The sequence below is a fragment of the Oryzias latipes genome, chromosome 16, assembly GCF_053564925.1.
Source record: "Oryzias latipes strain Hd-rR chromosome 16, Olatipes_Hd-rR_3.1".
Classification (NCBI taxonomy): Eukaryota; Metazoa; Chordata; class Actinopteri; order Beloniformes; family Adrianichthyidae; genus Oryzias; species Oryzias latipes.
The window spans coordinates 13768380-13784366 of record NC_136252.1 but is presented as its reverse complement, the minus strand read 5'-3'; the positions used below and the strand labels follow the sequence as shown (position 1 = coordinate 13784366).

General features: G+C 38.0%; 1 protein-coding gene across 17 annotated transcripts in view; it reads right to left on the bottom strand.

Moving 5' to 3' along the window:
* The window catches only part of LOC101157392 (protein MTSS 1), a 44617-nt gene that overhangs the window by 6412 nt on the left and 22218 nt on the right, over positions 1–15987 (bottom strand). For 3 of the 17 annotated variants that reach the window (XM_020710016.3, XM_020710020.3, XM_020710019.3), the window contains exons 4-11: positions 12360–12444; positions 10061–10152; positions 9800–9874; positions 8717–8728; positions 3381–3538; positions 3172–3279; positions 2973–3070; positions 1483–1747 (exon numbers count right to left, since the gene is read on the bottom strand). In XM_020710016.3, the coding sequence (XP_020565675.1) occupies positions 1483–1747; positions 2973–3070; positions 3172–3279; positions 3381–3538; positions 8717–8728; positions 9800–9874; positions 10061–10152; positions 12360–12444 (893 nt within the window). The remainder of the gene's footprint in view (positions 1–1482; positions 1748–2972; positions 3071–3171; positions 3280–3380; positions 3539–8716; positions 8729–9799; positions 9875–10060; positions 10153–12359; positions 12445–15987) is intronic. The other 14 variants (XM_020710017.3, XM_078933311.1, XM_078933308.1 and 11 more) reach the window with 5 other exon arrangements.

The window sequence follows — 15987 nt, the reverse complement described above, 5'->3', positions numbered from 1 at the left end:
CGGAGGGGGAGATTTAAAAGACATCAGCAGGCAGAGAGAAGCAGCGGGGATGGGGAGCAGAGATTTTGGGGAGGAGGTTATTGTGGAGAAGATGCAGGCAGGCATTAAGTGAGCGCTCATCAGTACCGACATGTTAGAGAATCCGTAGAGAAAAAGATTTGATCTGCAAACTGAGGATTTTTTTCATACTTAAAGTCCCACTCCGATGAAAATTGTGTTTTCTGTGTTTTTAACACTTTTCTAATAATCAAGCACATAGGTCAAAAAAAGAAAATTAGGCTCAAAATAGCATTTCAAGAGTATTTCTTTAAATCGTTGTGGATCAGGAGCGGACAAAAAATGCCGTTGGAAAAAGCTTCTAGTTGTGACGTAGAAGCTACAATCAGTGGGCCACAAGCTCAATGCTCCGCTCCATCCAATAGATCCACGTACGTCTTCGTTTTTATCGTCTGAGCTGGCATCTGGGTCCAAACTGTACGGCTGAATAACTCCAATATTGCTTACCATTTTTGTTGCACCACTAATATTAGGTTGGGCGTAAGCTAGCGGGAGAGAGTGTAAACAGATTGATGTCGGGATGTGGGGGCGGGCTTACTCCACCTACAACTCGGAGGCAAATTTCTAATGAACTGCTGCTGCTTTGCAGGAACTATGACCTAGAAAATGGCACAGTTTTTTATTTTGGCTAAAAACAACATAAACTTAATTTAAAAAGAACTGGGGACACTTTTACAATTGATCAAAAGATGATTGGATTGGGACTTTAAAGTGAAATCCTGATTGATTTTATTTAGGAAGGATGTCAGAGGAAGGAACAAGAGGTGGAGCTTTTTAGAAAGCAAGGCTGTTGTCAAACATCCACTACTGTAACTGCACCCAGAATGAGGCAACCAGAGCTGATTCCCAGGACTGTGCCATAATTGAGTCAGACGGACTTGCCAAACCGTTGTCGATGCATTGCAAAAACCAGGAGCATAACTCTGTTAATGTTTCCTGGGCCGGCCGACTGCGACTGCCAGCGCAGGAGCAACGTCAGCGACCACAGCTGTTTGATTTCAAACCACTAACCCCACGCAGACAATCCCCCGGGCTGCCTTACTGCCAATTATCTCCCAACCTTTGTCTGATGGAGGGATTAGACTGACAAAGTGAGACAAACTGAAAGATACATGTTTGTAATGTGTGTGAAACACCCCGCTGATTGCCACGCCATTACGTTTTGCGATGATTCACTAATTGAACGTGGAACAGAGAGAACGATGAAGTCTCCACGTTCAGCCAAACCACAGTCTGTCGCAGCGGTCGACTTTTAACGGCATGACCTGTTTTGCCCTCAGCTAGAATGGAGGCAGACTAATTTCCTGCACATTTATGCTACAATAATAAGAGCGAAATGACTTCACCATGATCCCACACCGCTGCGCAGGAGACAGATTCTCCCTGGGGAGTTGTATTTTAAGTCATGGAGGTTGTTTTTCTTACCTTCGATTCAGCTGACATTGGCGAGGATGACTTGGACGACGTGTTTTGGTCTTGTGATGAAGAGATGAAGCCCGAGTCGTGGGAAGAGATGCTAGAGAGGCGGGCCGGGGTCTGCTGGGGCAACGTGGAGCTGCGGTATCGGTGGCGGGGGTGGTGGTTTTGGAAAAGGTGGTGTGAGGAAGAGGAGGAAGAAGAGGAGGAAGGAGAATGAGAGTGGGAGCCACTGGATCCCCTGGAATCACTACTGTTTACGCTGTTCAAACTACTGCGGAGGCAGAAGGAGGCAGGAGGGGGAGAGAGGATAACGGCCCAACCAAAGATATGGATTTAAAGATGGAAGATTGAACAAAGGGGGGATAAAAACAATAATAGACAAGATATAGAGACAAGAGATTGAGGGGGGAGGAGACAAAGTGGGAAACAATTAACACACAAACACACAGCGAGCAGCGAATGACGCCTGTCCCATCAGACTAACATAAGGGGCAAACAATCACTAAAATAAAAAAAATTAAATAAGGCAGGAAATAACTAACCACGTAGCTCTGACTTCAAAAGTTACGCTGATAAAGCAATAAAAATGCTTAATAAAAATAAACTAAACCACTAACGTTAGAAGTTAGGGACAAATGTGTGTGTTTTATGAACACCATCAAAATCTCATCGCATTTTGTAAATCAAGTAAAACGCCTCTTTTAACTACGTAAATTGGTAAAGATTTTTACACATTTTAACACAGGGCAATAAAACTCCTCACTACACACTTTAAACACTTTTCTCGGACAGGCAAGAACCTTCTCACAATTTGTTTAAACTCTCAAAGTTCAAAACTTTGTAGAAACATTACTCCAGTATTATAGAATGGAAGATGTGATCGAGACCGAAGATTTATGTAGATTCAGCAAGCTGAACACATTCTGTAAAGGAGATACGGCACAGAGGAGACGGATTGACAATGTTCGACGGCCAATCAGGATGCACAACAACAAAAAAAAGAAAACACAAAATTGCATGTAGAATACAAATCTGCAAAACAGTGAGACTGCGAAACAGTGTTAGAACAAGCAAGCACTGTTCTTAATTTACTCTCAGATGTACATGATGTCAAACCACGGTGTGATTGTCACATTAATCAATTAGGAGGAAAGGTATTCCATGAAAAATGCCAGACAGAAGCAGGAAGGACAAAGCAGAGAAGAAATGATCTAAACAGCCCTGAGCCGAGGATCTGCTTTAGCTTCGTGTCTGAATCTCTGGGGTGTTTGTAGTGGGGAAAATAAAAGAAGCGCTTTAGCACAAACTGACCAACAGATGGCAGATGTGCTACAGTGAAGTTTTCTTAATTATTATTTTTATTTATTACTTTTAAAGCATATTTTCATTTCAAATAATGGTTTCCATTTGTATGAATGTAATGCTTTCATCTAAATGTAAAGCATTACTTTAGTTTCAGATTAGTCTTAAAGCCGGTGTTTGTGGTCTAAACCCACCTGCACATACTGGACTTCCTGGACATGGTGGTACTGGGAGATGAGGGTGGTGTGTGACACAACCAGCCATAGTCTGAGGCCTTCAGATCTGTGATAACCTGTAAGGCAGAGCCAGATTTTATTTTGGCAAACAGAAAAAGAGCCTTAAAAATATTTTGTAGCCCTTAAAATACATGTATTATTCATATTTTCCCTTCACCTGTTCACAAGCTGGAGGAAGTTTGTGAGGGTCAGAGGTCAGAGCCTTAAGGTCTTCAGAGATAGTCTGGAGGTGGGTAAGCTCTCCTAACATAGACGTCTCCTCATCCTGCAAAGCAGGTATAAGGAAATACATAATTACACTTTGAATTAATTGAGCTTAAACATAACAGTTTAAGAGAAAAAAATAGTTTAAGAGGATTTACTCACCACCACAGGCCTAAGCATCGCTACAAAACAGCAAAACCTCTGTCTCTCTTCAATGAGAGCCTTCCTTAAGGCCTGTTTCTCGGTTTCTTCAAGAAGAATGTATTTATCACTGACATCCTGCATTGCGCTGTTCAGTTGGGGCTGGATATCTCCTCGGCCTGGGGAACAAAACGCCCTGTTTTAGTATTTACAGGTAAAAACAAAAACATTCAAAATTGCCTTACGGTAGAAGGAAAAAAACAACAACACAAAAAGTACATCTGTGTTTTATCACAACTTTGGAAAAAAATGTCTATAGCAACTTAATTGTTCAGTGGCATTATACAGTTTCAACTCATCACATGTCCTAGGGTGTATTCAGACTGGGAAAATCTTTTGCTCCAGATCGAGTCTCGAACATTGCGTTTGGTCTGTATTAGGACTAGCATTAAGTGGACCATTCTGGACCAAAGCTTGTAAACAAAACCACGTGACTAAAGATCTCTTTGGTCATTGGCCAGGAACTACGGCGGTAGGTCAAAACAACATGAGAAAGACGGACGTGCTGCGCTTTACAATTCTTATTAGTACAGTTGACTTATTGAAACTTTAAATGGGCGGCAGTTTAGCTCAACAACCGGAGGGTTGGCGGATCGATCCCCGCTTCCCCCAGCCAGCTGTCGCGCCCCGAGCGCTGCTTGTCTGCAGCTCACCGCTCCCCCCAGGGGATGGGTCAAAATACGGAGAAGAATTTCCCCATTGCGGGATAAATAAAATATCAGTTATTGTGTAGATAAGTTGATGTAGATAAGTGAGAACTGCCCCTTCCAGGAAGAGTCTGCACTGCCAGCACCGCCCCCAGGCCAACACACACGCCCACTTTCTCTGCGGAGCTAGCGGTGATTGGCTAAACACTTTTATAAGCCTCCACAATATGTTCATTAATCTTTGCAAAAGTTCTGATGTTTGTTTTTGTGGGTAAAACGCAGACACGCTCCAGAGGCCAGCTCTAAGTTGACATCACGAAATGGGAGGCCCACAAAAGGAGCGAAAGGCGGAGCCTCAAAGATAGAATTGCCTTATTTCCGGGTGGGAAACTGGGAACTGCGAAAATAACTAATAATTTCATTCAAAATATCGTTCTTTTGTGTGCCAAAGGTAATATATTATTATATGAAAATGGTTATGGTTATTGTTTACTCTGAAATGCTTCAGAAAAGCATGGTATAGGCCCTTTAACCCTTCTTCATTGGAGATGTTGCCAGCGACACCTAAATGACAGATGATCTTTGAACTACCTTTTGTCCATTACACAACTAATGTAATTCCAATGGATTCTGACGCAGATAAAAACTGCTGAACCGCGTGCGAATACCAGCTGATTGACATTGATTTCATAAGCACTTCACAACTATAAAGTGTTGCATAGCAGAACAAAGCTGCTTTTCTTCACTTCCGAATCCACTGGAATTATGTTAATTGCGTAAACAATTGAAGTTACAGTAGTCAAAAGAATATAAACACTGGAGCTAAAGCTAAGGTGTTAACGGGTTAAGCATTTAATATCTATCAAAAAGGTAAACCTATTTTTTTTATTTAAATGTATTATTCGTCAATGCTATGACCAAGCAACTGAAAGGCAGACTTTAGAAAATAGTTTGTTTTTCAATTTCATCAACTTTTTGTAAGTTTAAAGACAGAGGTACAGATACAACAGCTTTGATGATTTATTTATTAATATAATATGTATGCAAATTCCTCCAAGACCATCTGGTCTTTATAGTGTGTATATTTTAATATATGTGGGACAATCGCAGTCCCAAGGTGATCCTCTTATTCCCTTCTGCTTGCCTTTTTTCTTCCTCTGTGTGTGTCAGCAGAAACTTGTGGAGCTGGATGCAGTTTTAATAGAGGACACCCTGAAGCCAAATCAAGCTTTTGACTTCTCCAAGGAAGTCTGGTGACGACCCATGCTTGCATTACACATGTACAGCTGGCAGCAAGGGCAGAATGGAAACACATGCTCAAGTTACACGCATAACTGTCACTGACTGATAAGAGTTGGTTAATCTTGGAACAATTGTGTGGTGTCATCGTCTGCTGTTGTCGTCTGGGCAAAGATAACAACCTGTCTTTTATTGTAGACACATTATGCAAATCAGTTATGAGGAAACAGGGAAGAGTTACGTAACAAAATAATCCCAGAGGCTTCAAATGCAAACATACTTTTGGATGTGTTACGTTTTTACCATGTTTACAAGTTTCCACTGAAACTTCAAAAAAAGTAATTAACAAAGGCTTGTGCTTAATGTAAGAAAGAACATTGGCTCAGAGATAAAAAAAAAATCAAACAAATTTAGTAGCAATATTTAGAGAATCAATTTGTCTATGAACAATTAAGTCAGAAAAACTCCAAAATAAATCAATGTTTTCATCAGCTCACACACTGACAGATAGGTAAATGCAACCTATGGATTATATTCATAGGTGTCAAATGTCAACCATGTTTAGGATTAATTCACAATAATCTCAATTTTAAAGATTGGTTGTAGTTAAATGATAAAACAATACATGGATTTGGACATAAAGTGTTCAATGATGCCGTGGTTTTTGTTGTACTTTTTCTTAACTTCGATCACATTTGTCAACAAACATTTTATCTAATTTTCTTCTGTTGGCTTTGGATTATCTGAGGTACAGTTTGTGCATTTTTCATATCTAAATGCAGACAAATGGCTACTTGAACCAACTAGAAAAACATTGTTTTGACTTTTAGTAGATCACTGAAGTTGGATGGTTGCACTGTAGTGCGTCTGTGTGTATTTTTACTGACAACACTCAAACGTCACACTAAAACCACTTTCTGCATATGTTAAAACTACAGCGTTCTTTAAAAGAATAAATGGATCATTCCATTTATTAAAATAGTTCAAGGTTCCATATGCCAAAACTGTAATGCTGCCTAAATAACCGATGGAAATCAAAAAGCATCTCAAAAACAGTGAACTGGCAGTATACAGTGTTCTTCACTTGTTTTTCAGTAAGCAGGTTGAAATAGGCTGCAGTGTGGGGGAACAAATCAGATTAACTTGTTCAGCTTTCACATGGCCAGTCATTCAATTAACTTTTCTGTTGCTTAGTGTCACTAGGGGTCCTGGGTCAGAAAAACACCCGCATGAAGCTGAAGTTAAAGATCAGATATTGATTTAACTCTTGACTCAACTTTTCAAGCACGAGTTGAACACAGAGTTCTTTATAGAGCAAATGGGAACCTTAAGACAAAATCCTGAAAATAAAACAGGCTTTTGTTTTTTTCCGCAGACATGGAGGGAGGTATGGTGTGTCGAGTCTCTGAGGAAACTGGGGGCTGCTCTTCTGTTTTTCAAGCTGAGTCTAAATCTAACTGTTATTTGGCAATAAAACACACGAAACAAGGAGAAAACAATTGTTTTATGGTTCGTTTTTTAAAAGCAGAGGTATGGATGAAAGGTTCTTACTAAAGTCACAAAAACAGACTTTTAAAATAATCACAGGCTTTACATAAAATTTCAAGCTGATATAAATAAAGTCATTCTTAAACTTTAACCTCACTATTCTTTATTGTTACTATTCAACCTTTTTTTAAACCCACTTTTTACCTACCCGGTGCTTTTTTATCATCCAAAACAAAATTCAGTTTAGCAGTAAAAAATAAATTGCAGTTGTGTCCATGGCAACAGATAATGTGTCACATATGAGATGTTTTTTTTGGTTGTTTTTATTTGTGTATGTGGTTTTATTTTTTGGATGATGTTAATTCCAAGCACTTAAAAAGTTTGATAGAGACGGAAGAGTCAAATTTATCGTTTAGTTCTGGGTTGTCGGTTGCAGAACAGATCACCAGAGTTCAACAAAACTCTTATTTGATTAAATCATGTAAGCCACGTGAAGACAAACAGCAAAAAGCCCCCGAAACTAAAACTCATATCCAACATTTTACCATAGTAACAGGTAAACAAATAAAGAAGACACCGTTTTTGTACTGGAAGAAGAAAAAAAAAGTGTTGTTACATAAATTAACAGCTAATTCTGTTTGAAAAAGGAGAAGTAAATTATGTGGGTGGACTTCACAGCAACAATTAATATAAAAGTACAGATTGCTCTCTTTTTATATTTAATAAACTCTTATCGGTGAAGTGGCCAATACTTTTACGCAATACCTTGGACCAAAAGCCCATCTGACAGCAACCTGAGCTGTAGTATGAGAACACTGAAAGTTTTTAACACCTCATAAAATCTAATCACTACAAATTTTATAAAGTAAACATTTCAGTTTTGCAACAGAAAAAGGGAGATACTTGAAAAATAGGTGGAGGGCTCTCACAGGTGGAGGAGTTGGCCATGAGTCAAAGTTTGGAGGGAGGGCTGACCATAAAGAACTGGAAAATATTTTAGCAGTGATTAGATCGATCAACCGAGCTTCCAATGCAAACCCCTCTCAGATAAAGATACAAGACTCCCTGTTAGACACATGTTTAGTCAAAGATAATAATATAGGAATGGTGACAGGATGATGAAGAAGAGATGTCTCAAACACTCAGAGAGACAACCACAGAGGCTTTTAGAAGTAGCATGATAAGGAGAACTTGCATAACATATTTTTTCTTAGATGTACACTAAAATAATATCTTAGTTTTATTAAGAAAAAAGTTAATTATTCATCTTAAATTCTGTAGCATGACTTTCAGTAAAATGTTCAGTAAAAGCTGGGGTGCAGCAAAGTTGAACGATATGGTGAAGTTCTGCATAAAATCTAACTCGGGATTAAAAAAGAAGGAAGAAAATGGGAGAGGCAGATAGTTTTACACCAGATGCCCTTCCTGACACAACCCCTGTATTTTACGGCACAGGGAGGCCCGGACACTGTTTAGGCAACAGGGTGAAGGTTCTTGCCACACTGTGCTCCTCGTGCACCCTGGGGAGTGAACCCAGCTTTCCTGCATGCCAGTGATTTAGTTTAAGCTTGTATGGAAATGGAAAAAAAAAAGGGGGCAAAACTTGCTCCTTATTGGTTTCACTATTGAAAGCAGTATGTTTAATAAGCAAACCAAATATAAGGCACCTACTGGAGACGAACATGTTAACTAGACATTGAACTTAAAAGTGGAAACAGTGAGATTGTAAAACCACAGTGGTCCTAAGATGTATACGAGTTAGAGCAGATTATGTTCTTCCTTTCTTATTGCTATTAAAAGTTTCATATAAAGTTTTTGCAGCATTTCCAATATATTCCATCTCTGCATAAAAAAAACTGTTTCAACCACGGCTGCCTGAAGAATAGGTAAAATGTGAACTGTGTAACCCACAGACTGACTTACCGAGATTATCAGCTGCAGGGCAGCATAGGTTGAAAGATGGCATTGAAACAAGACAAGGAAAGGAAAAGATCCATGTCAGCTAAAAAAAACTGTTGGCACTTCATACTAAAGACTCTTCATTCAAATGTACATCTCCCTGAAGATGCTTCAAGTTTTGTTGGATAAAAATGTAAAAGTGTTTGAATTCAATAAGCTTTAAAGTAAAAGTAAAGTCTTTTTTAGATTAGTCTTTTGCGTTTCTAATCATTTGTTTCATCTGTATTTAGTTTACAGTACATTCTATTGCAAACTTACATTAACACAATCTGTTAAATCATTACCTCTTTATTTATACTATTAATGTGCTCAAGAATAACACATTGATAGTCAACTAATTCTGTTTTCTGTGTGTTTACATTTGGGAGGCTTTGAGATAGATGTTGATGTGAAACCTTAAGCCAAGAGAACTGCACTGGGAACAAGCTCTGTTAAAAACTGACTACCAAGTAAGGTAATGTTTAGGCCTTACTTCATCTGCACATTAATAAAAGTACATTTGCTTCCCACTTAAGCCCAATAATGTAAAAATATATTTAGTTATTTGAGAGATTTTTGAAATGAAAGTAAACTTATTTATCCTAACAAGTTTTCATCTCGTTTGTTTTGCTCTTTCATTCAGTCACAGATGTTGGATTCCCAAGAGATAACTTTAATCAAGAAAAGGGCGATAACATATCAGCCTATTTATAATCCTCGACTTAAACCAGAAGTATTAACCTCCTGTCAACCAAAAAACTGCACTAACATAACAAGCGTACAGTTCAAATTTAGCCAAGAAATTAAAATGGAAAAGGCCTTTTTGTTTAGGTTAGGATAGGATGATTGAAGGACTTTTGTCAAAAACATAAACCCTATTTAAAAATACAATTCATATTATTCACCATTTTGGTGCATTAAACATGGGAAGTTAACAACATCTTCAGATTCTTGATTGTTTAAATGTTATATGGCTCCAGACCCAATAAATCACATGCATTACACTCTTTTTCTCCAAATTTCTTAATTATCTAAAGTAATAAAAGAAGGATTTTTCCTTTTCCTTACCTTTCTTTGCTTTTTTCTGAAGCTTCAGAGTGTCTGATGACTTCTTTTTGATCTCCTGTCGAGCTTTTTTGTACTCTGTTTCAACAGAAAACAAAAGGGGAAAAAAAACACGTACAGAACTAAGTTGGACATTTAGAGAGTTGGATGCAACAACTATGCAGCTGAGGTGAGAAAGCAAAATGAACTATGGTGCAAACAGAAAATTAGGATCTCTAAAAAAGGTTTTCTTAGGGGTGACATCTAGTACTTATTTAGCTTCACCTTTAGCATGGTCCTTATCCAAAGTGTTGACCCCTCTTTTCCACTCTTCCATCTGTTCCTGAAGAGGGTTAATCAAACCCTCCAGAAAGCACCTGGGGAAGAAAACAGGCTCTTAGTTTAAATACTTCTGATGTGATACAAAGGAGTCAACTGGTCCTTAAAAAAGAAAACATAAAAATGAAGCTGTGAAGTGAAAAGTTTTTCTGTAAAAATACTGCCATTAATAAAAAGATGTATTATTCAAACAGATTTCATTTATATCTTTTATTAAAGCTCCGATGCAACACATTAGCAATGCCACTTGTGTGATTAAAGGGCACCTAAGGTCTAAATGGGTCATAGCAGCATGCAGACTGTCTGGCTTCAGACATGCAGAACTTGCACAACATCACGTCTGGTTTGTTTGTTCGAGATACATTCATGTGTCAATCATTAACAGGTTAAGGGGGTGGGAAAAAAAAACAGATAGTGAGAAATAAAAACTTGTGATTACAGAGGTAAATAAAATGTGTATACAGCGCTGTCATCAGCAGACTGTCAGCCTTCCTAGACTTATTTGTGACTGTGTCTCAGACGCTGTGTGTCAGAGGTGCACAGCTGTCGTCCTTCCCTTCGTGGAGGCTTCTTGAGAAAGTGTTTGTCAGTGGGTGGGGGGCAATCGTGGCCCCATAGTGTGCAGCTCCTGCTATGGAGACCAAAAAGGAATCTCTGTTGAAATGCCAACTAAAATTAAAGATCCCCTAATGTGTGTGTGTGTGTGAGAAGATGGGGGTTGAGAGGTACAAGTGTGTGCATTTTTACTTGGATACCATAGACATTCGTACTGCCAGACAAGTTGTCTCTAGCATTCCTCAGCAAGAGTCACTGTCACCCATACAGCAAGAATGTCAAAACCATAGGGCAGCACTCAGACTTCCTGTCTGGGGCTTAGTAGAAAACCAAAGCAGCTGGAAAAGCCAGATCAGTTCAGCAAACAGCCAGCACTTCTACACCAGCAAGTTGGGTCCAATTTATCCCAACGTAAAGAGACATGCTTTTTGGATTGACAGGTGGGTAGAGAATCCTCAGCTTCAGAACAGGACATTGTCCAAAAACTCTCAAGAGGTTTGTTTCAAAAGCACCGGGCTTCGGCAATGTTACATTTAGCCAAGATGGAAGGGTAAAACTATCCTTATAGTCTCACCCCAATCATCTTTTGATCCATTTTTAAAGCATTCCCAGTCTTCTTTTAATTATGATTGTGCTGTTTTTAGCCAAACTCAAAAAACCTGTGTCGTTTTCTAAAACACAGTGTCCCATTCTGCAGAGCAGCAGGAGTTCTTAAAAACTGGTCTCAGAGTTGTGGGTGGGACTGCTGGTGGGGAGTGGGGCTTCCCCCATTTCCCATCATCCCTTTGTTTACATTCTCTCCCACTAGCTTACAGCCCCTCACGTCCCATGTCAACATTAGTGCTGCAACAAAAATGTTGAGCAAAGTTGGAGCTACCCAGCCCTAGAGTCTTGAGCAAGATGACAGCAGCTCGGAGGAGCAAAACAAGGACAAATGGATGTATTTGTCTGCAATTGAATGCATCGAAATGGCCTGCCAATGCTAGTTTGTACGGAACAAATGCAATCTTTTTCAAATGGCATTTTTCCTTGCACTCCTGATTCACAATGCTTTGAAAAAAGAAATACTCAGAAACGCAATTTGAATCCTAGTTTTGTATGTCCTCCATCATCAGAAAATCCTAAAAGAACATGTTAAAAACACCAAAAACACACAGTAGAGTAGGTCTTCAAATCAAATATGTTATCTGTGCTTCTATTTTAAATTAAATTGTGTTCTTTCTAATATCCAGCATGCAGGAAGAAGATTTTACTACTAGCACAGCCCTGACAGCCCTTACTGACGATTGTGTTGGGAAGCTATTGGTAGGTGTTGTGGTTTTGGTTTTTTGCCATACGGTTTTACCAATACAACCGTCAACCTACGATTTTGGAAAACTGCTATTCTCAATGTCATAGTGGAAAGTGGCAAATGAAAAACATGTCTAATGTTAAGTAGCAGTACCATTGAAAGCATCATTACTGTAACCCTTAAGTGTGGAAGTCCACAAAGGAGCTGTCTTGGTCCTTTGCTTTATAAAGTATTCTAAAAACATGACTGTATATCCAGATGATACATTTGTGTTCTTCAAGATTAAATAGGGTCAACATGTTACACCCCCCCCAGCAGAAATGAAAATACATATTTACATGACAGTACATTGCACAAATGAGAAACGGCAACAGTATTGAAATATGTAATGTTTCTTACATGGAGAACTGTTTGAGTTTAGCCTCTATGCTGCGATGTCTCATACACATCCTGGTCAAAGCTGATCCAATATCTCTTGTCCCCCCTGAAACACAAAAAAGGATACAAAATTGAAATAGCCGTTTAGGCACAAAAAATTATAGACAAAAAAAGGTTAAAATAACATTTTACTAAATCTAAATTTAAGCAAATATGCAAAATATCAGATCTTGTAAATTGTTATTTAGGTACAGCAGAACTATGGAAGAAGAATATTGAGGACAAAATATCCACATGTCAGACAGAGATATTAAAGAATACAGAAGAGGAAATCCTGTTTAACCTTATAAACATTGGGGAAATTACAGGAAAAAAAGAGGGAAATGAAAGAAAAATCTAATTATGAACAACCAGAATTAAAGAAATACATTTTCTTTAACTAGCATGCAGTTTTGTGCAGAACTATAATTTATTACAATTTCCCTTGGAGCTGACTCATAATGCTAAAGTAATATTTTTAAATTCAAATTACATTTTTATGTAATCAACTTCCAGTGAGACGCCTGGGAGCACCGACTGAAATTTATCTTTCCCTAAAACTCAACACTGCATTATGTAACTTCCAAAAGGAAATTTGCTTTATAAGTCCTGTAGCCATCTGACTGCTGTCTACCAAATTATTTAGGGAATTACAGAAGTGCCTTCCACACAACACACCTTCAGGACTGAAAAATTAGCCAGAATCAGTGAAAAACCAAGTGGAAAAAAATGACATCCAGTATCAACCAACATGAGAGAGAAAAAACGGCAAGTGTTAAAACTACACCGAAAAATTTGAAAATGTATTTTGCGAAGAAAAAACATCAGAAAACTGTGCATTTCCAAGTTTGGCATCGTTTCCAGGATGCGAAGAGTAACTAGTAGTTACTCAGCCATTTACTGCTTACACAAAGTTGCCACACAAAAAATCCCCACAAAGCTGGTCAACAAGTTATTAAAGAAATATTGCAAGTATTACTCAAATAGTGCAATATCATGAAATGCATTTCAACTTGTAACATACTTACTATCAAATCTAAGTTATGTGTTTATCTTTGAAGCATGATCTGTTTAAATACTTAAATGAAAAATGAATTTCTGAACTCGGTATGTTAAAAAATAATTTCTCAATTGGGTCATTTTGCCAGCTGTTGTGTTTTTTTTGTGTCCAGTTTCTTAAAATATCACGTGTTAGTGCATTTAGCATTAAACTAACTGAAGCCTTAGTCACATGCATCCGTATGAGGTTTGACTTGTATGGGTAATTTGGGTTTTTTGGGTTGTGGAGGATTGTAGAAAAGAGTGGCTGCATCTTAAAGGGAGCGGAGGTGTGTCTTGCCGTTTCCTTGACGCTTGACGTGAAGTAATTTTAAGGCTAATGTAAGATGTATGCACTTATGATGTACGGGTGATGCTATCTTATGGTTCCCAATCACCAAAATCTAATTGTTAGTAAGGTGCCAGTACTGACTCCTTACTGACTTTTACATCCACGGAATTGAAGAGAGAATAGACAACATCGTATTTATATTACAGTAACAGACAATCAAAACAGATTCCATTCTAAGTAGTTACTTTCTGGGAAAGAAATGGTGCCTAGGATTTGCCAAACACGTTGTGTTTACCTATGTTAATTTGTAAGCAAAGTACATTTAAGGGGGGGGGGGGTACTTTGCTAGCTCACCATTATGGAATGGATTAAGTTCAAATCTCAGAGAAGTATCTTGAAATCTTTTATTTTCAGATGGTATGGATCTCACAAAGAGGCATGATGGTGCATGCAGGTCCAATCTTTTCTGTGTGCTTGTTTGTAAGTGTAGCTTCCTCTTCTCCCACTAAAAGGGTGGGTGGGGTTTTGGTAAATGAGTAATGACCAGAAACCAATCTCTTTTCTGGCATCATGGATCCACATTCTTCTGTAAGTTGTTAATGAGTTGAAATCCCATGTGTTTTGGCCATATCGTGATTTGTGCGAGTGGCAGGGTGAAACTGATCAACCACACCCAGTAGAATAACAGTGGGAGAGAGACGGCTAGATGGATGGATGAATGAATGTGACACTTGAAGAACTTGACTTAGGAATGAATGAACACTATCGTACTGAAATGGAGAAGACTGTGGAACATCCACACCCTCTTTAAAAGCAAACATACAACAAGCAGGAATTTTAAAAATGAATAGTTTAAGGTTAAAAAAAAGTAACAAAATAGAAAAAAACAGTTAATAGAAATGAATTGGCCATTAAAATATATAAAACTGTTCTGTCAAGAATAAGTCAATAAACTCTGACGCCTTTATCAGATTTTTATCTGTACTTGTAAAACATGCAGAGGTCAAATATGCTGAACATATTTAAGTATTTTGAAGAACAAAAACAAAGGATACAATCACTGCATTTCTTTGGCATTTTTGTACTTTTTGAAGACCTAAAACAGATCTGATTAACACAAATACAAGATGTGTACTGTGATTATATACTGATCAAATGCACACGTGTGGAAAAATGCTAATATCCATTAATGGCATGCAGAAGTTAAGCCAAAATGGCCATTTATAAATACAAGCCATTGTTCAGAAAACATTTTAAAACATTTGTATTTGGTTTTGCAAGCTTTTAAAACAAAAAAAACAATGAAAAAGACATGTAATTCAAACATGAAAAACGGTGCTAACAACGTCAAATTGTTGGCAATCTGATGTCCAGTTGCAAAGTCTGTCTGTGCTGTCAACACCCTCCCAGGCTGTTCCGAGGAATGTCACACTGTGCTGGCACAAAGAGAGTCTGTGTGGGTTTTTGAACTGAGAAAAAGGGGTCCTCAGAAGTCCAGTGAATTAGAAAGATCTGAATACACTGACGAGTTTATTCAGTTAAAGTCTTGAGTAAGACAAGTCGTCAACGTTTTTCCTTATTAGGTCTCATTAACTAAGCGCTTGGAAGCTGTAGTTTGAAAATAGGCATTAAAAAAAACAGTAGTTGATAATAATGGGCAACCGTTTAGAGCGAAAAAAAGCTCATGATTTTTGCACTTTTCTGAAAGATTTGGCAACAAGATGTATCTTCTTCTTTCTCTTTCGGCTTTTCCCATCAGGGGTCGCCACAGCGAATCATCGTTTTCCACCTCACTCTATCATGAACATCTTCTACCTTAACATTAGCCAACCTCATGTCCTCTGTTAAGACATCCGTATAATTTGTCTTATTCTAGTTTGTCTGTGTGGTTAAGAAATTGTTTAAACTGTGACATTTTAATATCTGGTTTTCTTTAATGTATAAATCTGGAGTTATTTCTCCAATCTGTAATTTCATTTTTTTAATCAAACTAAAAAACTCAAGAATTTCTTTACATTGAAACCCCATTCAAATATTAGTTATTGAAATAATAAAGAGATATTAGACTTACAGTATCATGGATTGCCATTAGTTTATGATGGCCAATAGGTAAAACATAATGGTAGATTAAAAAAAAAAGTTGTATTTTGGTTCCATAGGCCACTAAAGCTAAACCTAAATCAGATGGGGGGGGGGGGGGGGGGGGGCAGCTAAATATAGAAATAGATTTTAAAAAAATGAGTAAGAGGAAACCTTTTTTGTGGGTTAAGAAGTTGGCGA